Source organism: Cyclopterus lumpus, chromosome 5 (genome assembly GCF_009769545.1).
Source record: "Cyclopterus lumpus isolate fCycLum1 chromosome 5, fCycLum1.pri, whole genome shotgun sequence".
Lineage (NCBI taxonomy): Eukaryota > Metazoa > Chordata > Actinopteri > Perciformes > Cyclopteridae > Cyclopterus > Cyclopterus lumpus.
In genome coordinates this window covers 23987584-24008743 of record NC_046970.1, presented here as the reverse complement: position 1 = coordinate 24008743, position 21160 = coordinate 23987584, and the positions used below count along the sequence as shown (strand labels likewise).

Here is a 21160-nt window from a genome sequence, read left to right as displayed (position 1 = left end):
ACCAAAAGGACTTTTCAAAGCTTTACAAAGTGAACGAACAGATGATTTCAGAATTTTAAAGAAATGTTTATTCAGAAGTTTGACCAGAGGTTAACACAATAGGCCCAGATGAGATTTGCCTTTGGTTGATGGAGTCTGTTCCTCTTTGCACTAGAAAGACAAAAAAACAGCGATCACCAACTGCATGTAGTTTTAGTTGACAAAATGTTTTCCAGATGTCCCTTACCGCGCTTTCTCTGTTGTCTGTAGTTCATCTGGTGCGCAGGTTGCACACACTGGCCTCTGCATGAACCATCTGCTTGGCTGTGAGAGTCACAAATCTCTGCATCACAGTGGACAAAGATCTGTAGACGGACAGAAGGGTTTATTACACAGGGCTACTATGCGATGTGACCAATACACACAACTCATATTTTACCTCGTCTTTCAGAACCTCTTTATCTTTAGTGAAGGTGAACATCTTCATAGAGAAGCGTTTGATGTGGGATGGGACTAAAACCCTGGCGTCGCTCACAACAGGATGGAAAATAGTCACATAGCTGTCATCAGGATTCTCACAGCTGGGGAGGGGATAAAATACACATTTGAATGCTTCTTTTTAAACTATACAATTATGCTTTATGGATTGTCACAAGTCATACCTGAAGTTGTGAGACTGCACCTAGCTTTATGCTACTCATTACCTGTCCACAATGATATCCCAGCTAGGCAGAGATGTCCGGTCTTCATCAAGTGTAGCCCAACAGCTCTCCAAGATGAGCTCCAAATTTGGGTCAGTAGATTCAACCAGCTCCACCTCAAAATACAGAGACTGCCTCAGATATTTTACAACTGGATAATCTTCTGCTTGGTAGAAGAGCGTGTACGATGAATCTGGAGGAGAAGCATCCCATTAGAAAGAGGCATTGACTAGACCGGGTACAGTCTTGCAAAAACAATGTTTTAATCAAGTCAACCTTACCCTGGGCTAGCCTCATTTGAACCATCAGCTGTCCTGAGCCGATCTCTGCGGTGGGTTCATAGAGTCTTGGATTTGCGCCGAAGCCAACAGTCTGAGTCTCATTGACCACATAGTAGCAGGAAATGGTTTGTCTTGGAGAAAAGAAAATACATTGGGGTGGACCTCTAGAAAGTATATTAGGAAAAAAGATTGGAAGAGTCCCTCTACCTGTACTGAGGACCAACTGGTGACGCTCCTTTGTTGTAAGGCAAGGCAATCTCATTTTCATACAGCATGTAGTGGTCAAAGAACTTAATACAAAATAAAGACCAGAAGCATGAGAATTTTTAACTAGATAATGTAGAGATTTAAGGTGAATTATCACTTACGGTTCTTGTGGTTCCACAGGACGCAACATTGAACAAGAAATACGCAATGCGATCACCACTGAATGCCGGTTTGCAAGACTGATCCTTTAGGGTCAGCCTACTTGGGATGATATCGGTCACAGAATCCACCTTCACAGCCGTAGCGGTCATCGTTCCATTGGGGTAGCACTCTGGAGGGTAGAGTTGGTAAGAGTGAAGAAAATGTCCTACAGTCCCATCAACTTTAAACATTAAGTCTTACTGGTTGTTGTTAAGGGGAAGTTGCAGGACAAGAAGAGATCAGCGAGCACCCAGTCGTTACTGGTATGCAACAGGAAGAAGTCAACGCGGGCTCTTAGTGAATCTGAAGTTATCAGCTGTAAGTTAAAGAGGGAAGTTATCCAGTGCAGAAGATTCATGGTGAGATGTTATAGTGAAACATACCTCGAAGGTCGTGTCCTTAGCAGTGTACGGCAGAACGAGGCTGAAGTGTGTGCTGTTTTCTTGGAACTGGTAGTCAGCCATTTCAGGTGTCAGCTGTTGATGTCCAACCATTGCCTTGAAATTGTTGCCTTGACTCCCGTATTTCACACTAATGTAAAACTGGTTCTGGTCACAGGAGCCAGTGATGGTGGGTAGCTCTAAAAAAAAAAAAAACAGACACAAGGTTGACCATTGAACTGAGCATCTTTCTGAGGCTCAGTGAGGTTGCGTTGGTGTCATTTCATATTTAAAGTAAGACACCCATGGTCTTTGGTCAGTTTGCATCCATATCACATCTCTCCTGAAGGCACCAACAAGTATAATATTTAAAAGTCTACATTTTAAAAGTACCTGGGAAATGTCATGGCAATATTGGTTACATTTCTCTCCCCACTCTGATCCCAGCAATTATGAGCTAGATACCATAAAAAGATAAATATCTTACCAACATCTTGCAGAGATGCCTGCAACTCGACTGGGAGGGCAAAAGGAGTTTCTTCAGGAAGGATGATAAACCCAAAGATCAGAGAGAGGAAGTAGGTTGTAACCAAGGGTTCAGGATTCTGCAGATATAAAAAGTAATGTTACTGAAACACTTAATACAGAGCAGATAAGCTGGCACCAAGTAACATTTAGCATCTATAATTTCACTTGCATCTTTCAGGACAATATCTGCATCAAAGGGCACTAAAACAGAGATGCTCTTGGTTCCATTGGTGTAGTGGTGCTCCTGGACGGTAAAACCTCTGGCATTGCTCTCTTCAACAGTGAGCACTGTGGTGAAGAAGGTGATGTTCCTCAGCACCACATCCGGAAGAAGGGGCCCCAAGACCACGTTGAACTCTCGGGCATCTGGGACAGTATCTGAGGAATAGAAAACAGGTCAATAGCCTTTCTTCATTAGCCTGAAGTTCTGTCTACCATATAATTACTTACTTTCTTGGACGTGGAGAGCTTGAGGAATAAGAGGGGTGGTAATGGGGAACAAAACCTTGTATCTGGTATCATCATGGGCAACAGTGGTCCTCCACAGTACCTCAAGCATGGGCTCCACAATGTAGGTGATGTGGTACTGGTAATCTGGGGCATGGCTCTGCAATTATTTATGACATTTTAATAAAATATGCAACAAAAGTGCCTGTCATGTCTAAGCTAGAGGACTTCCCAACCTTGTAGTGACCATCAGGCGAGCCGACTGGGATCTCAATGATGATGTGGAAATCTGTGGCGGACAGCGTGTACCCTCGTGCAGCCATCTGAGATCTATCAAGCCTCCTTCCGTTGATGCCCATGTGCATTTCCCGGATTTCAAAGCTGCCATCTACCAGTGGTGTCATACGGCGAGGTACGTGCCAAGAGATTACATTGTTGATGAAGAGGACGCCACCTGTTAATGATAACCCAACTGTTGACGCATCTGTGTGACAAACTTACAGAAACCATGTCATACAGATTGCTCCAGACTTGCCTGTAGGACAAGCAGCTGCCAAGTTCTCCACACCCAGACCATGCGGTGCCTTGTAGTAGGCGCTCACTCTGAAAAGTTCCATGGAGACTCCATCCACCTAAGAGATGTCAGGTTTATCGTCATCCTTTTAAGGCCAAGTCTAATGCAAAACACTTGATGGGTGTGTTGCTTACTTCTTCCGAAGTAGTCTCTGCTGTATTGTAGGGGGATCGCATAACCAGACGGGTCGAGGTCGCCATGGCAGCATAGCCGACTTGTTCAGCCTCCCTCAGCACCATCGACACTGGTTCTGGGGTGTAAAATGTCAACTTCCAGATACCGTGTTCTGCCCCAGAGGCCTAGAGGTAAGGTGATAATTAATAATGTCCTCTGTTGAATTATATAAGACATGGTGCAGGTTGAAAAGCAAGTCCACTGTAACAGGAACATTTACACATACATCAGGAATGATGTCGATCTCTTTAACATCTTGAGTCTGTCCCTTAGCTCCAGCATCAGGTGTAGCAATGTGGTGAGACACCTACAAACAAGAAATGGTGGCTTAGTGCATTAGAGACAAGTTGGTTGAACTATCAATGTTTAGTGACCTACTTCCATGTAGTTCCTGTCGCAGAGAATCTCTCTAGAGGCCCAGCGAGTGTAGCTGCAAGTCTGCTTCACATCATGGGTAACCACGTCTGATCCACTGGGGCCGTACATCCGGAGCCTTAAGCCAACATTAAAGGTTTGGTCGTCCTACAAATTAAATGCATGAAACAAGCATTTGGCATTAGGAGAGTCAAGAGGTCAAACATTGGCTTTTTAAGATGGCCACTGTATAAAACGTCTCATCAGGAACAATACTCATTGGCTAAAATAAATTAATTGATGCAACAAATGTTTTTCTCAGTGGCAAATTATAATGGAATGTCATCGGATAAAATGAGCTCAAACATACTTGGTTGTCCACGTAGCAGCCCAGCAGAGACGAGTAGATTCTGGTGTTACCCCACGGGTCAGACTCCATGCTGTATCCACACTGAGCAGCCAAGTTGGGTGTCAACACAATGTGCTGGGTGCCATCTGGTGGAAAAATAAAGACAAGCATGACAGGACACCACTCCTAGTGTTAACCAACCATGCTCATTAGCAGATTGTATACTTACTGATGGCCTCCACCTCAAGCGCATTCCCCACTGCTAGGGCCTTGTCCAATGACAGCCTCATTAGATTACCCACGCAGTCTGAATGCAAGCCACTGCCTGTTAAAAGAAACGGCTTGTGAGGAGCAGTAAACTTCCTGTAACAATGGTAAACTAAGTTTGAATTCAGGCTTACTTGACTGTGAATTGACCTTCATATTTGGCCTTGCTTGACCCAACAGGATTACTGCAGCCATCAAGTTCCATAACAAACTGCAAGTAAAACACATCATTTAGAGACATTAAGTGTGCAACTACCTGTCTTTGAAAAAAGAAAGTAAATGAACTCACATGTTCCCAAACCTCCACATCTTGCAGTCTGAGGGCAGCCAAACAAAAGAACTAGAGGAATCCAATCACTATCAGAGCTTGGCACTGAACACCAAGCACACGTGATAACAGACCAACTCTGAAGAGACTGACTGCTTCCTGATCCATCGCCAGCTGTTTTATACATCAGTTAATTACAATACACATGTGAGACCATCACCAGCTGGATCAAAAGGACCTGTAACAGGTGATCTTCCATCCTGTTTTGCCTGATGTCAGAGTTCAGTATTTATCTAACTGTTAACACTTTGAGATCCCAATGTTTGCCTTCCCCAAAAACAAAACAAAAAACACAAACGAAGAAGAAAAAAAAACTATGCTCCACTTCCCCTTTTTTAAAAAGGCTTCAGGTTTGGGGAAATCCATATAAATACGCCATAAACTTAAATCACATTAACATTAGTTCATATCTTGTAGGTCTGTGTCCACTCTGATGTTGTGGTCCAGTGGGTAGAGTAATGTGCAGTGTTCAAACCAGGATGACGGGATGAAAGGAAAGGCCTCTCTCACACTGATAATGTCTCACTTTTACACACACAAGTAAGTTTTCCATTTTAGTTCAGACAAGGGATGGGATAAATAATAATGGTTTTCTCCAATCAGGAAAACATGTTTATTTGTTTGTAGTGGCTAAGATATATATATTTTCTTTTTTTTCAAACATTGGCTGTTTTACTTCAGTATTTATATATTTTTTTAACACTTTGAGATGCCAATGTTTGCCTTCCCCAAAGACAAAACAAAACACACAAATGAAAAAAAATAAGTATGCTCTTCTCCTTTTTTAAAAAGGCTTCAGGTTTGGGGAAATACATATATATACGCCATAAACATCAATCGCATTAACATTACTTCCATTTTTGCTCAGACAAGGGATGGAATAAATACTCTAGTTGGTGTTCTCCAACATGTTTATTTTAATTGTTGTATTGTAGTGGCTAAGATATATATATATATATTTTTTTTTTCTTCCTTTTTTCTTCCACAGGTCAAAGGCTGTTTAAGATGGCCACAGTATAAAACACATGTCGCCAGGAACAATACTCATTGGCTAAAATAAATCCCAGTTAAAATAAATTCAAATGGTTAGGATGAGTTCCTCACTGAGTGTTGGGGAAGACGCGTGTGTCTGAGCTTTGATCTAAACTAATCTTACACCAATGCTTGGAAAAACACAGCTTGGTCAGTGGCACTCAAACCTGAAGAAAAGTGTTCACAATCCTTCCTGATAAACATTAGGCAGCATGTAAATGTTTGTTCTGTGTCCCAGTTTCACGTGTCAAGCTGCTGGCTTGAGGCTGCAGGTTGTCAGCCATTTGTTGCTGCAATCGAAGTGTTTATTAAACAGCACATTCAACACATGATGCGCATGTTCCAGTGTCTCTTTAGCGAAGGGTGGTTGAGATAGTGTGAGAAGCAGCTTGTGAAAACGCGATGCTTGAACTTGCCTTAATTGCTAGTGTTTGGTCTGGGGGAAGAGATCACATATAACTATGGAGATTCTTATTGGCCATGGAGATGTAAGGTATTTACAAATTAAACTTCAACACCGCTCTTCTGTGTAATTTTACTATCATGTAACGCCGTTTTCACAGCAAAATAAAGCTGCACTATGTGGAGTAGTTTTTCCAAAATGGTTGTGTCCTTTTTTGTCACTTACCAGTCCTCTTGTTGTTGCTGAGCACCAATTAATGTTATTCCAAATCACTGGTCATTGTTGTTAGTTGATGATCCGTTACGAAACCATGAAGTGAAGATTGTATTTTTAACTTGCATCACCTTCCAGAACAGCCTCTGTGTGCAAAACTGAATGTTCAGTGATTACACTTTGTCACTTTTCCCTACAAGAGTTCAAGTGAGACAGACATTCACCATGCTGATGTGGCCAAGACATCTCACTCCCTCATCATCATTCAAAAGATACAGTAAAGCTCTACTGAACAGGTGTAGACACTAGAAGGACTAGTAGGGGTGGAAGGTATAGAAAGGACCTAGACCGTGCTGAGGGATAGAGCCAAGAGGTGCACCAATTGATCAGCTGCCATCGTATTAAATCCAATAATTATTCATTTCCTATAAACTTGAATTGCGTATGTTATGCAAGTACGCTGTAAAGACTAGATTGTTTACTGTTTACATCAGGATGACAGATGAGGAATGAGGCCTTGCCTACAGTCAGACAGGGGGGATAGTGTGTCAGACAGATAGACGGAGTGTAGCAGTCAGTGAATATGTCAGGTTAAAATGCCGGGACATTGCTCCCCCGTAATCCCTTTGGCTCCTTAGATTAGGACAGACATGATGTAACGCCAACTCTCCCTTGCTTTCTTTTGGCTCTCTTCACTCCCTCGTTGCTTTCAAAGGAAAATCAAGCCAACTAGGGGCTTAGTTTGCATTATCAACAGTTAGTTTTAATGTTTTTTATATATACTTGCACATGTAAATGAGAAAGTCTGTTTTAAATGAATACATAAGAAAGATATGATAATTAATAAGGAATATTCTGAAGAATGGATTAGGAAAACATAGGAGAAAGTCACGATATAAGTGTGATCACTGTATGAGTATTGTTATTGTAACTGTAATGCTGATTGTAACATGTTTTTTTTGGTTATTATAACTATAAGATGAGTTTACTCATTTAAACAAGGATGTGAGGCTCGTCAGTTTCCCCGAGGCCTCGATGAGAGAGGTGTCGACCAACTGAGACATCCATGCATTAAATATGACTTGTGACACAGCTGGATCACCATAATGTTCATCATCATCATCATCATCATCATGTTTTGTTACAGCGCTGTATTTTATAATCTGTCAGGTGAGATAACAGTGTTCATGACAACTTACATATTTACTTTTAATTTAACGCTCAACGTGGCATAATGTGCATATATCATACATAGTTATTGAACACACTTGATGTATTATAACCTTTATATATGTTACTGTGAAGCACCAGGAATATTTGTATGAAAAGTAATTCACAAGAAGAAGTGATTTTATATATATATATATATATATATTTTAATTTGTTTCTTAATATACCCACGCAAACACAAACCTGTCTGTGAGCCATGTGTTTATTTTGTGGAGCATTAAATATTCATATTTATCTCACTTTCTGCATAGTTGCCCAGAGAAGGTAATCACATGTCGCTGTTTCATAAAACCAAACACGTGTTTCTTAGCCGAGTGTCTTTCCTTCCAGGACAGTGAAAATGTCCTCCAAGGACTTGTGGACACACTGCAGGAACTCACGGCCGTTTCGAGTCGGGTAGCTGGACGCAGTGCAGCCGATCCGGTCGTCTAAGACACTGTAGGTAACACCAAACCCATCGGGCGCGTACAGGAAAATCACAGCATAGTCCATAGCTGGACTGGTGAGGGTGCTGGACTCGAGGATGCTGAGGTCGATGGCAGCGTACGCCGGGTCTGTGAACAGGCCGTGCAGAGCCTCAGCCTTTGAATCGGCCAGGTAATGCAGGGCAAACAGGTGACTGTCGAAACCTTGTCCTAGGGAGAGATGAAGTGGTTAGTATAGAAGACTGAAGTGTGTGTCTGTGTGTATGTGTGTGTGGTTTGAGATGATTTTTGTTATAACATTTTAATTTTTTTTCAGAATTTTAGTAGAATATATTAGAAGTCATTAAGTCTAGACAATATATACCTATATATTTGTATACCTCGGCAAAAGGAAATAAGTAAAAATAATTAATTTTCAGACTCAAAAACTATGTCTGCAAGACTTCTTTGTATATTTCAAATATTACATATTGTAATCCATGTACATGTCTTACACTCACCCATAATTCCTTCTTCGATGAGCTGCCGATGATATGCCGAGCATTCACTCAGCATGGCCTGCAGTTGCTCCACACTGTGTCGTCCTGGCTGGAAAACAAAGGCGTGTGAACATCGTTGCGTCTGCAGGGTGACTGGGCGGATGGAGTCAGTGCGGCCGTCCCTGAACGCTGCAGTGCTGCAGGTCTCGCATGCGCCTGCTGTCTGTCCATACTGCCTCAGGAAACCCATTTGTAGAGCCAGCTGGGCTACAGCATCTGGACTCAACTTGCTTTTCTTTAACAGTGCCTTGCCACCTTTCTTGAACTCCATGGCATCGATGGTGAGTGTCGACATGAGTGAGTCAAAGTTCTCCTGGGCTTTTTTGATGCCGTTCTCCAGCTCGCTGTCCAGGTTGAACTGCAGTCTGCGCACAGCAGAGGCTGAATCCACCGCGGCAGCAGCAGCGGAGCCCGGGTGTACCAGCGGCCGCTCCGTTGTTTCTTCAAAGATCTCATTCTGAAAGACTTGCAGAGCTAAGCCATCTCCCCAGGAGTGGTCGAAACTGAGAGCTGCCTGTCCGTCTTTGGTCAGGATGAAAGTTAAGGACTTGTCAAACCACCGGTTGCATCCGTCGCCGTGGATCATGTTATCGGAGAGGTGGAATCGGTCCCTCATGCCTTCGTCGTCCAGACTGAGACAGAAAAGGGCGCTGTCAACAATCTGCAAGTCCTCTGTGTTTCCAGCTGCCATTAGCTTGTCCCTCAGTCCGGCCCACACGTCCCTGTTCTCACTGGTCAGGACCCCGAGAGGAAAGGGGGCTGCTGGCGTCGGGTCTGACAAAATGTACCTCAAGTGGGACTGGATCTCTGCAGGTGTCACCAAATTCCCGTCACCGTCTAAACTGTCAAACACATACATGTTGCCTTTCCTCATCACGAGGAGATGTCGCGCTTTATCGTCCGTGAAGAGCTCATCGACCCTCCTCTTGGGGATCCGAGTGGAGTTGAAGAGGCGAAAGAACGGGGACAAGTCAATGGGGCGAGACCTGAAAGACGGGGCCCAGCGGAACACCCTTTTGAAGCCGTCCGTCTCACTCTTTGTCGGGTTGAGGTGGCAAACCCCTGACTCCTGTAAGCCGGCTCGCAGTGTTTTCATGAAGCGCACCGCTGAACACACAATATTGGTCGCCCGCACAAGCTGGTCATTGTACTCTGTCTTCGGGTCAGGGTTGAAGACCACATATGGGTTGGTGAGCATCATAGAGTCTCGAAAAGAAAGATACCAGTACAAATATGGTTCTAAGAGAAGAAGAAAACAATAGATCACACTGATTCATTAGTGATCGATTTGAGATGCTCAATTTCAGGGTCAAGCGTCAGACTCACCTGAGATGTAGCTCGTGTGGGTCTTGTTTTTGTCCTGAGCCACCAGTTCCTCTTGCAGCTGTTTCCCTACACCGCTCTGGAAATCGTGTGCAATTCGCTCTGTTCTTCTAGTGTTTCAGGTAAGATTTGAGAAGAAAGCATTGACCGTTTTTTAATTATTCCATTATAAAAAGGTTGACTCTTTGCTTTAAAAACTTACCTGAACTGGTCATCGTTCAACAGAGGCCTCTGGGCAGCTAAATACCTCCTGACAGTATCCTCCAGCTTTGGTATGGGTAGCCTAAACAATTAAAAACACTTGTTCACATGTTAAGATAAAATAAGATCATTTTCATACAGTGTGAAAAGGTTGATGTTTTTATTTCGTTAACCTCTTTGTCGTTTGGTTTTTAGGTCTTTTTTCGCCGTTTTTTATGTATCCTCTGTGTGGCACGAGACAACATGCAGGGGGGACAGAGAGGGAGGTGTGTCGTGTGGAGGAGACGGATGGGGGCTGTGAACTAAACCTATTGAAGAAACAGTTTAGCTCGTTGGCCCTCTCCAGGAAGCCCCCTGGCTGTCTCCCTCCAACCTTGAAGCCAGTGATTTGCTTCATCCCGGTCCACACCTCCCTCGTATTGTCCTTCTGGAGTTTGGCCTCCAGCTTCCTCCTGTAGGAGTCCTTGCCCTCCCTGAGCTTCACCTTCAGGTTGCGCTGGACTCTCCTTAGCTCATCCCTGTCCCCAGACCTGAAGGCAGCTTTCTTCTTGTAAAGAAGAGCCTTCAGGTCCTTGGTGATCCCGGGCTTGTTGTTGGGGAAGCAGCGCACAGTTCGTGATGGGATGGTGGTGCGTTCACAGAACTTGATGTATTCTGTGATACAGTCCGTCATGCCGTTGACGTCCACCCCATGTGGTCCACACAGCACATCCCGGCCCGTTGACTCGAAGCAGTCCCGCAGGGCGTCATCAGCCTCCAGAGACCACCTCCTCACAGTCGTGGTGGTCTCAGGCAGCCTCTTCACCAGAGGAACATACTTGGGTGTCAGCAGGACCAGGTCGTGATCGGACCTGCCGAGGGGGGGTGTCCAGAGTTGTATTGTTCCTTGTGGGGCAGTCTACATATTGTTGTGGGTGTCTAACAGTTCAATGTTCGGGCTACAGAAACGCTCCTTCACACACACGCACACGCACGGTCGGGATTGCACCATGCACTGAAGCCCCGCCCCCTCTCCTCTCACGGCTCAGTACAGCGTCTCTGTCCGCTCGAACCGTCCTGAAGCCGGGCACAGGCGCGCTGATGGTCCGGGAAATCCGCGTGCAGCCAAGTCTCCGTGAAACACGAGAGGCTGCACTCACGGAAGATCCTCTCGGTCATAACCAGCGCGCCTAGCTCATCGGTCCTGTTCGCCAAGGACCTCACGTTCCCCCGTTATGATCGCCGGTACCGGGGGGGTTTGTATTTCCTCCGTTTTCGCCCTCCAGCCCCGAGCCCTTCTCCGTAGCTCCACCGGGATCACGGGCCTGTCTCCAGGGCAACAGCTGCAGTTTGCACAGCGCGTGGAAAAACAACGGTCCCAGTTGTAGTTGCGAAAAAGTTAAGTTGGAAACGAAGTTTATACCAAAACGTGAAAGAAAAGAAAAAGAGAGGAAAGTGGAAAAAAAGACAGTAAGAAATAAAAAATAAAAAACATATGTGCAGCTACTGCGACAGTCTTGAAACGATACTATAATACCACTGGCATACCTTTAAAGTGATTTTATTCAAATTGCATTAGGACTCAACTTGACAGCATTTACAGACAGATATTTACACTTAACATACTTAAGTTGACTTATCGTTAGTGCCTCAACTTCAGAAGAATTAACACACAATCATATCAGAGTTTCTATTGGAACAAAACTGAGGTGTGTTTTGTTGGCCCATTTATAGATATGCACTTTTAGTGTAATGGGAAACAAAATCCTTACCTGGGTAAACTCTCCTGGTGATGCATCAGTGGTGTATCACTTTGACTCCAATACTCTGTTGAAGAACCCTTGTTGCTGCTGTAGTTTCGCCTGGTGATGCCCAGAGCAGTGGCTCTTAAATGCATTCTGGATTTCCTCAGAGAGGCAACACATCGCACTGAAAGCAGCCCGGACATTTTGCTGGTGTCGTATCTTTTAAACGGCTGTGATGTTGAAGAATGAGGATGAAGGAATCTCCGCGGACACTGTTCTTTTCCGTTATAATAGAGTTTATTACAGAGAGGAATCACAGGTCAGGACGAGCGTCTAGATCACTCGGAGAAGCTTCTCGGCCAGATGGAAGTTCTGACTTGAGAGTCCCGGCAGCTCAGTTTATATAGGCACTTCGTCGTGCACAGATACCTAACGTGACTCCGGAACCCCCAATCTAAACACTTACTTTTCAGACACAGGAATGTGTACCATATATCAAGATTAAGAAGTAACAGACGAGGTCACACAAAGGCCTCTTAACAGGTGCCCTTCGGGCACAGGGACAGACCCCTCTCCAACAGGTCAAAAGGCAACTATGTGGAACGGTATCTTATAAGCCAATCTTCTCAGAAAGCGAAGAATATTTGGAGACAAACCTCTAACCCATACCTGTCTGGACTCTGCCTCCTAGAGGTCAAAGGGCATTCTTTTTAGTGAGATGGTATCTTGGGAGCGAGCTCCTAAGGCAGCTGCGAATACACCACACTGGGTTATTATCCAAGTAAAGCACACAGCCGTTCCTTTCCTACACTGCTTCTCGCCCACGGGAGATGCGAGTGGAGAAGAACGTGGGGGGGAAGAGTTGAGGACACAGGTGTTTAACAAAGGAGACACCTTTTACCTCGGAGCGACATCAGGAAATTACGATGTGCGATCTCTCTCCCGATTTCCTATTACTCAATTAACAAGGTGGTGTAATGTGCATCTTTAGTTTAGTCAGATTCTATTAGGGCACAACTGGGTGAAGCAATGATGAAAGTGTAACATGTGATCAATGATGTCAGAGGCATGATGCACGGAGGTGAGACTCTTTAGTTTTGGGCCATGGTGAAGTATAGTAGTTTTGAATAGTGTTGTTTGTATCCCTTCACCACATATGGACTTAAGGCTTTCAAGTTAATATTTGAGACTCAACTGAAGCTTTCCCGGAGGCATTTCTCATTTTCCAGTTTGTCTATCCTCACTCCCTTTCCTCGCCTCCTCTCCTCGCCTCTCAGTCCGGATGCTGACTTCAAAACAATGTTCTTATCGATGTGTAATTTCCTGATGTCGCTCCGAGGTAAAAGGTGTCTCCTTTGTTAAACACCTGTGTCCTCAACTCTTCCCCCCACGTTCTTCTCCACTCGCATCTCCCGTGGGCGAGAAGCAGTGTAGGAAAGGAACGGCTGTGTGTTTACTTGGATAAAACGTTGTTCATTTTGCCTCTAGCAGCTGTTTGCACTTGTTAACATCAAGTACCAATTAAAGCAGACAGGTTTGTGTGTATATTAAATCAAATATTACCCAATTGTGTACATAATATATCACTTCTTGTAAAGTACTTTAATACTAATATTCCTGGTGCTTCACAATAACATATATAAAGGTTATAATACATCAAGTGTGTTGAATGACTATATATGATATATGCACATTATGCCACGTTCAGCGATAAATTAAAAGTAAATATGTAAGTTGTCATGAACACTGTTATCTCACCTGACAGATTATAAAATACAGCGCTGTAACAAAACATGATGATGATGATGATGATGATGATGAACATTATGGTGATCCAGCTGTGCCACAAGTCATATTTAATGCAAGGATGTCTCAGTTGGCCGACACCTCTCTCATCGAGGCCTCGGGGAAAACGTTGTTCATTGAGGATCCAACTCAAGACTCAAATATTGACTTTTTCCACCACAAAAAACTGAAAATGACGAGGCCTCACATCCTTGTACGCAACACCATCATTAAAAGAGTAAACTCATGTCTTATCACATCATAAAAGGTATTTAAACCAATGATATGAGTAGTGTCTCGGTTTATTAATGATTATATAACTCCTTGAGTTCAGGCATTAACCAATAGATCTTATGAATAGAATTTAAACCAGCTTAGTGCAGTACCTATAATGCCAATCGACTGATCTAATTTTTCTAATAGTATGTCATGGTCAATGGTGTCGAATGCAGCACTAAGATCTAACAAGGCAAGTACAGAGATGAGTCCTTTGTCTGATGCAATAAGAAAGGTCATTAGTCATTTTCACCAGTGCTGTGTTCTTTTCTAAATCCTGACTGAAAGTCCTCAAATAAACTATTCTGATGTAGAAAGTCACACAACTGATCTGCGACTACTATCTCAAGGATCTTAGAGAGGAAGGGAAGGTTAGAGATTGGTTTAGCCATCACCTCTGGAACAAGAGTGAGCTTCTATACTCTGACATAAAACATTTCCACTACATGCGACACAAACCAACTATGGGAATTAATGGGGTGCCAGGTCAGGTCAAGAGCCAATCGAAATGTTCCCAATCTCGTATCTTGCAACTTTAAAGCACACTTTTGTTAATTCTACCTGCTTGAATGTGGTCTGGAAATTTGGAGCCACTTATGTAACTGAAATCACAACAGTAAAGGGTATACGGTCTCATCACATTTACATATTTAAAAATCGTAAGATGCTTATGTGATATATTTATTGTTCGACGATGTCACCAATATAAGGAAGATTTCTTACGTACATGCGTGTTTGTGCTTGACTGAAAGTGGCGAAGAGATCAGTGAAAATAAGATTTGAAGTGTAAGAAATAACACAATTTTCACACTAACATATTTTTTATCATGAAACAACAGATGCCATTAACTGAAAAGGGACCCAGGACGACTTTAGAATAGTATATGCAACGTGGACTTTATTCCACAGAACAAACATTTACATGCTGCCTAATGTTTATCAGGAAGGATTGTGCACACTTTTCTTCAGGTTTGAGTGCCACTGACCAAGCTGTGTTTATCCAAGCATTGGTGTAAGATTAGTTTAGATCAAAACTCAGACACACGCGTCTTCCCCAACACTCAGTGAGGAACTCATCCTAACCATTTGAATTTATTTTAACTGGGATTTATTTTAGCCAATGAGTATTGTTCCTGGCGACATGTGTTTTATACTGTGGCCATCTTAAACAGCCTTTGACCTGTGGAAGAAAAAAGGAAGAAAAAAAAAAAATATATATATATATCTTAGCCACTACAATACAACAATTAAAATAAACATGTTTTCCCGATAGGAGAACACGAACTAGAGTATTTTTTCCATCCCTTGTCTGAGCAAAAATGGAACTAATGTTAATGCGATTGATGTTTATGGCGTATATATGTATTTCCCCAAACCTGAAGCCTTTTTAAAAAAGGAGAAGAGCATACTTATTTTTTTTCATTTGTGTTTTTTGTTTTGTTTTTGGGGAAGGCAAACATTGGCATCTCAAAGTGTTAAAAAAAAAGAAAAATACTGAACTCTCGCATCAGGCAAAACAGGATGGAAGATCACCTGTTACAGGTCCTTTTGAACCAGCTGGTGATGGTCTCACATGTGTAATGTAATTAACTGATGTATAAAACAGCTGGCGATGGATCAGGAAGTCACTTCTCTTCAGAGTTGGTCTGTTATCACGTGTGCTTGGTGTTCAGTGCCAAGCTCTGATAGTGATTGGATTCCTCTAGTTCTTTTGTTTGGCTGCCCTCAGACTGCAAGATGTGGAGGTTTGGGAACATGTGAGTTCATTTACTTTCTTTTTTCAAAGACAGGTAGCTGCACACTTAATGTCTCTAAATGATGTGTTTTACTTGCAGTTTGTTATGGAACTTGATGGCTGCAGTAATCCTCTTGGGTCAAGCAAGGCCAAATATGAAGGCCAATTCACAGTCAAGTAAGCCTGAATTCAAACTTAGTTTACCTTTGTTACAGGAAGTTTACTGCTCCTCACAAGCCGTTTCTTTTAACAGGCAGTGGCTTGCATTCAGACTGCGTGGGTAATCTAATGAGGCTGTCATTGGACAAGGCCCTAGCAGTGGGGAATGCGCTTGAGGTGGAGGCCATCAGTAAGTATACAATCTGCTAATGAGCATGGTTGGTTAACACTAGGAGTGGTGTCCTGGCATGCTTGTCTTTATTTTTCCACCAGATGGCACCCAGCACATTGTGTTGACACCCAACTTGGCTGCTCAGTGTGGATACAGCATGGAGTCTGACCCGTGGGGTAACACCAGAATCTACTCGTCTCTGCTGGGCTGCTACGTGGACAACCAAGTATGTTTGAGCTCATTTTATCCGATGACATTCCATTATAATTTGCCACTGAGAAAAACATTTGTTGCATCAATTAATTTATTTTAGCCAATGAGTATTGTTCCTGATGAGACGTTTTATACAGTGGCCATCTTAAAAAGCCAATGTTTGACCTCTTGACTCTCCTAATGCCAAATGCTTGTTTCATGCATTTAATTTGTAGGACGACCAAACCTTTAACGTTGGCTTAAGGCTCCGGATGTACGGCCCCAGTGGATCAGACGTGGTTACCCATGATGTGAAGCAGACTTGCAGCTACACTCGCTGGGCCTCTAGAGAGATTCTCTGCGACAGGAACTACATGGAAGTAGGTCACTAAACATTGATAGTTCAACCAACTTGTCTCTAACACACTAAGCCACCATTTCTTGTTTGTAGGTGTCTCACCACATTGCTACTCCTGATGCTGGAGTTAAGGGACAGACTCAAGATGTTAAAGAGATCGACATCATTCCTGATGTATGTGTAAATATTCTGTTACGGTGGACTTGCTTTTCAACCTGCACCATGTCTTATATAATTCAACAGAGGACATTATTAATTCTCCCCTTACCTCTAGGCCTCTGGGGCAGAACATGGTATCTGGAAGTTGACATTTTACACCCCAGAACCAGTGTCGATGGTGCTGAGGGAGGCTGAACAAGTCGGCTATGCTGCCATGGCGACCTCGACCCGTCTGGTTATGCGATCCCCCTACAATACAGCAGAGACTACTTCGGAAGAAGTAAGCAACACACCCATCAAGTGTTTTGCATTAAACTTGGCCTTAAAAGCATGACGATAAACCTGACATCTCTTAGGTGGATGGAGTCTCCATGGAAGTTTTCAGAGTGAGCGCCTACTACAAGGCACCGCATGGTCTGGGTGTGGAGAACTTGGCAGCTGCTTGTCCTACAGGCAAGTCTCAAGCAATCTGTGTGGACGTTGTTGCCGTTTGTCACACAGATGCGTCAACAGTTGGGTTATCATTAACAGGTGGCGTCCTCTTCATCAACAATGTAATCTCTTGGCACGTACCTCGCCGTATGACACCACTGGTAGATGGCAGCTTTGAAATCCTAGAAATGCACATGGGCATCAACGGAAGGAGGCTTGATAGATCTCAGATGGCTGCACGAGGGTACACGCTGTCCGCCACAGATTTCCACATCATCATTGAGATCCCAGTCGGCTCGCCTGATGGTCACTACAAGGTTGGGAAGTCCTCTAGCTTAGACATGAAAGGCACTTTTGTTGCATATTTTATTAAAATGTGATTAATAATTGCAGAGCCATGCCCCAGATTACCAGTACCACATCACCTACATTGTGGAGCCCATGCTTGAGGTACTGTGGAGGTCTACTGTTGCCCATGATGATACCAGATACAAGGTTTTGTTCCCCATTACCACCCCTCTGATTCTTCAAGCTCTCCACGTCCAAGAAAGTAAGTAATTATATGGTAGACGACAGAACTTCAAGCTACTGGAAGAAAGGCTATTGACCTGTGTTCTATTCCTCAGATACTGTCCCAGATGCCCGAGAGTTCAACATGGTCTTGGGGCCCCTTCTTCCGGATGTGGTGCTGAGGAACATCACCTTCTTCACCACAGTGCTCACTGTTGAAGAGAGCAATGCCAGAGGTTTTACTGTCCAGGAGCACCACTACGCCAATGGAACCAAGAGCATCTCTGTTTTAGTGCCCTTTGATGCAGATATTGTCCTGAAAGATGCAAGTGAAATTATAGATGCTAAATGTTACTTGGTGCCAGCTTATCTGCTCTGTATTAAGTGTCTCAGTAACATGACTTTTTATATTTGCAGAATCCTGAACCCTTGGTTACAACCTACTTCCTCTCTCTGATCTTTGGGTTTATCATCCTTCCTGAAGAAACTCCTTTTGCCCTCCCAGTCGAGTTGCAGGCATCTCTGCAAGATGTTGGTAAGATATTTATATTTTTATGGTATCTAGCTCATAATTGCTGGGATCAGAGTGCGGAGAGAAATGTAACCAATATTGCCATGACATTTCCCAGGTACTTTTAAAATGTAGACTTTTAAATATTATACTTGTTGGTGCCTTCAGGAGAGATGTGATATGGATGCAAACTGACCAAAGACCATGGGTGTCTTACTTTAAATATGAAATGACACCAACGCAACCTCACTGAGCCTCAGAAAGATGCTCAGTCCAATGGTCAACCTTGTGTCTGTTTTGTAGAGCTACCCACCATCACTGGCTCCTGTGACCAGAACCAGTTTTACATCAGTGTGAAATACGGGAGTCAAGGCAACAATTTCAAGGCAATGGTTGGACATCAACAGCTGACACCTGAAATGGCTGACTACCAGTTCCAAGAAAACAGCACACACTTCAGCCTCGTTCTGCCGTACACTGCCAAGGGCACGACCTTCGAGGTATGTTTCACTATAACATCTCACCATGAATCTTCTGCACTGGATAACTTCCCCTTTGTCTTACAGCTGATAACCTCAGATTCACTAAGAGCCCGCGTTGACTTCTTCCTGTTGCATACCAGTAACGACTGGGTGGTCGCTGATCTCTTCTTGTCCTGCAACTTCCCCTTAACAACAACCAGTAAGACTTAATGTTTAGAGTTGATGGGACTGTAGGACTGTTTCTTCACTCTTGCCACCTCTACCCTCCAGAGTGCTACCCCAATGGAACGATGACCGCTACGGCTGTGAAGGTGGATTCTGTGACCGATATCATCCCAAGTAGGCTGACCCTAAAGGACCAGTCTTGCAAACCGGCATTCAGTGGTGATCGCATTGCGTATTTCTTGTTCAATGTTGCGTCCTGTGGAACCACAAGAACCGTAAGTGTTAATTCACCTTAAATCTCCACATTATCTAGTTCAAAATTCTCATGCTGCTGGTCTTTATTTTGTATTAAGTTCTTTGACCACTACATGCTGTATGAAAATGAGATTGCCTTGCCTTACAACAAAGGAGCGTCACCAGTTGGTCCTCAGTACAGGTAGAGGGACTCTTCCAATCTTTTTTCCTAATATACTTTCTAGAGGTCCACCCCAATATATTTTCTTTTCTCCAAGACAAACCATTTCCTGCTACTATGTGGTCAATGAGACTCAGACTGTTGGCTTCGGTGCAAATCCAAGACTCTATGAACCCACCGCAGAGATCGGCTCAGGACAGCTGATGGTTCAAATGAGGCTAGCCCAGGGTAAGGTTGACTTGATTAAAACCTTGTTTTGCAAGACTGTACCCGGTCTGGGCAATTCCTTTCTAATGGGACTCTTCTCCTCCAGATTCATCGTACACGCTCTTCTACCAAGCAGAAGATTATCCAGTTGTAAAATATCTGAGGCAGTCTCTGTATTTTGAGGTGGAGCTGGTTGAATCTACTGACCCAAATTTGGAGCTCATCTTGGAGAGCTGTTGGGCTACACTTGATGAAGACCGGACATCTCTGCCTAGCTGGGATATCATTGTGGACAGGTAATGAGTAGCATAAAGCTAGGTGCAGTCTCACAACTTCAGGTATGACTTGTGACAATCCAAAAAGCATTATTGTATAGTTTAAAAAGAAGCATTCAAATGTGTATTTCATCCCCTCCCCAGCTGTGAGAATCCTGATGACAGCTATGTGACAATTTTCCATCCTGTTGTGAGCGATGCCAGGGTTTTAGTCCCATCCCACATCAAACGCTTCTCTATGAAGATGTTCACCTTCACGAAAGATAAAGAGGTTCTGAAAGACGAGGTAAAATATGAGTTGTGTGTGTATTGGTCACATCGCATAGTAGCCCTGTGTAATAAACCCTTCTGTCCGTCTACAGATCTTTGTCCACTGTGATGCAGAGATTTGTGACTCTCACAGCCAAGCAGATGGTTCATGCAGAGGCCAGTGTGTGCAACCTGCGCACCAGATGAACTACAGACAACAGAGAAAGCGCGGTAAGGGACATCTGGAAAACATTTTGTCAACTAAAACTACATGCAGTTGGTGATCGCTGTTTTTTTGTCTTTCTAGTGCAAAGAGGAACAGACTCCATCAACCAAAGGCAAATCTCATCTGGGCCTATTGTGTTAACCTCTGGTCAAACTTCTGAATAAACAAATTTCTTTAACTTCTGCAATCATCTCTCACTCAATTTGTATCAAAGCTTTGTAAAGTCCTTTTAAATGCGTCATACATTCAGGACAATTTTATTTTTTTGCACATTAGGCCGATCAACAATGGGTGACTCTTTGTATACGGATACAGTAGAAGCTGCAAGACGACTTTAGATATTGTTTATTCAATGGATCAATGATTTGCTTCACTATAGTAGCTAGGGGTAATGGTCCATGTGCAGTTAAAGGCTGGTCTGACATTTTGGAGCTATTAAAGGCGCTTTAGCGCACAGAGCTACACTGAATTGTCCAAGGCACTGAAGCTTTTTGAAAGTGACCCTAGTTTTAGGAGTCTCTACCGTCCTGGACCAGAAAAGGGAAGTTGTCCTGAGACTTAGACATTAGTGTTCAAGAGAATATTGAACCCTATACCGGTACTTCAATGCACGTTTATAATAAACCTCAGTTTAACATGTGTTTTAGCTAAAACATTTACTATTTTCATTACTGTGAATTGAGACATTTTTAATGTAACATTTAATTAATGCATTCGATTTAGTGAAACACACTACATCCTTATGGAAATGAAAAACATGATGTGGTTTTGGATGCATCTTCTTTCAACAGTTCAGGCTCCTGTCTTTATCCTGAGATGCATCCTAGGTCTGTTTCCTCATGTCATCTGAGTCCTTCAGATAGTCCAATAGTGGGTAACGGGTCCCGTAGTCCAACCACCATTTGAGCAAACTGGGTGTTTGTCCATTGCTCGGTTGTCATCTGAGCCAGTTGGAGGTTTGCCATAACACCCATCGGTTTGTCCATGTGGCT

At 43.4% G+C, this 21160-nt stretch overlaps 3 protein-coding genes across 4 annotated transcripts; 1 reads left to right on the top strand and 2 right to left on the bottom strand.

Annotated features, from left to right (window-relative positions):
- Positions 1–45: 45 nt before the first annotated feature.
- LOC117730924 lies at positions 46–4849 on the bottom strand. Its single transcript, XM_034532987.1, has 21 exons — positions 4732–4849; positions 4577–4653; positions 4405–4500; positions 4197–4321; positions 3851–3994; positions 3699–3779; positions 3433–3597; positions 3260–3356; positions 2961–3178; positions 2728–2884; positions 2447–2655; positions 2237–2354; positions 1753–1949; positions 1571–1685; positions 1330–1499; positions 1169–1251; positions 962–1092; positions 684–873; positions 419–560; positions 227–344; positions 46–150 (listed from the first exon to the last, which is right to left on the bottom strand). Exons 1-21 carry the CDS (start codon positions 4749–4751, stop codon positions 68–70), a joined length of 2736 nt encoding a protein of 911 aa, XP_034388878.1. The 5' UTR covers positions 4752–4849; the 3' UTR covers positions 46–67.
- Positions 4850–7833: 2984 nt separating this feature from the next.
- On the bottom strand, positions 7834–12063 carry LOC117731266 (carnitine O-palmitoyltransferase 2, mitochondrial-like). Of its 2 annotated transcripts, none has more exons than XM_034533495.1 (5): positions 10310–11471; positions 10138–10218; positions 9939–10045; positions 8574–9851; positions 7834–8283 (listed from the first exon to the last, which is right to left on the bottom strand). In XM_034533495.1, the coding sequence occupies exons 1-5, from the start codon at positions 10807–10809 to the stop codon at positions 7955–7957; spliced, it is 2295 nt and encodes a 764-aa protein (XP_034389386.1). In that variant the 5' UTR covers positions 10810–11471; the 3' UTR covers positions 7834–7954. The 2 variants fall into 2 exon arrangements, with proteins under 2 accessions (XP_034389386.1, XP_034389387.1); XM_034533496.1 differs by lacking the exon at positions 10310–11471 and adding an exon at positions 11888–12063 and having other exon boundaries at positions 7955–8283.
- Positions 12064–15560: 3497 nt separating this feature from the next.
- LOC117731114 lies at positions 15561–20332 on the top strand. The gene is made up of 21 exons (XM_034533268.1): positions 15561–15678; positions 15757–15833; positions 15910–16005; positions 16089–16213; positions 16416–16559; positions 16631–16711; positions 16812–16976; positions 17053–17149; positions 17228–17445; positions 17522–17678; positions 17755–17963; positions 18056–18173; positions 18453–18649; positions 18716–18830; positions 18902–19071; positions 19150–19232; positions 19309–19439; positions 19525–19714; positions 19838–19979; positions 20056–20173; positions 20250–20332. Exons 1-21 carry the CDS (start codon positions 15659–15661, stop codon positions 20330–20332), a joined length of 2736 nt encoding a protein of 911 aa, XP_034389159.1. The 5' UTR covers positions 15561–15658.
- The last annotated feature ends 828 nt before the right edge of the window (positions 20333–21160 follow it).

What these genes read in the sequence shown, in the direction of transcription:
- LOC117730924 (XM_034532987.1), bottom strand. Translation starts at nt 4,751, where the DNA reads ATGTGGAGGTTTGGGAACAT. An exon ending in ATGTGGAGGTTTGGGAACAT is followed by an intron (nt 4,654 to 4,731) that starts GTGAGTTCATTT and finishes TTTTACTTGCAG; the next exon opens with TTTGTTATGGAACTTGATGG. An exon ending in CCTGTGGAACCACAAGAACC is followed by an intron (nt 1,252 to 1,329) that starts GTAAGTGATAAT and finishes TTTTGTATTAAG; the next exon opens with TTCTTTGACCACTACATGCT.
- LOC117731266 (XM_034533495.1), bottom strand. Translation starts at nt 10,809, where the DNA reads ATGACGGACTGTATCACAGAATACATCAAGTTCTGTGAACGCACCACC. An exon ending in CCACACGAGCTACATCTCAG is followed by an intron (nt 9,852 to 9,938) that starts GTGAGTCTGACG and finishes TTCTTCTCTTAG; the next exon opens with AACCATATTTGTACTGGTAT. An exon ending in CATCGAAGAAGGAATTATGG is followed by an intron (nt 8,284 to 8,573) that starts GTGAGTGTAAGA and finishes ATCTCTCCCTAG; the next exon opens with GACAAGGTTTCGACAGTCAC.
- LOC117731114 (XM_034533268.1), top strand. Translation starts at nt 15,659, where the DNA reads ATGTGGAGGTTTGGGAACAT. An exon ending in GCGACAGGAACTACATGGAA is followed by an intron (nt 16,560 to 16,630) that starts GTAGGTCACTAA and finishes TCTTGTTTGTAG; the next exon opens with GTGTCTCACCACATTGCTAC. An exon ending in AAGAGGTTCTGAAAGACGAG is followed by an intron (nt 19,980 to 20,055) that starts GTAAAATATGAG and finishes GTCCGTCTACAG; the next exon opens with ATCTTTGTCCACTGTGATGC.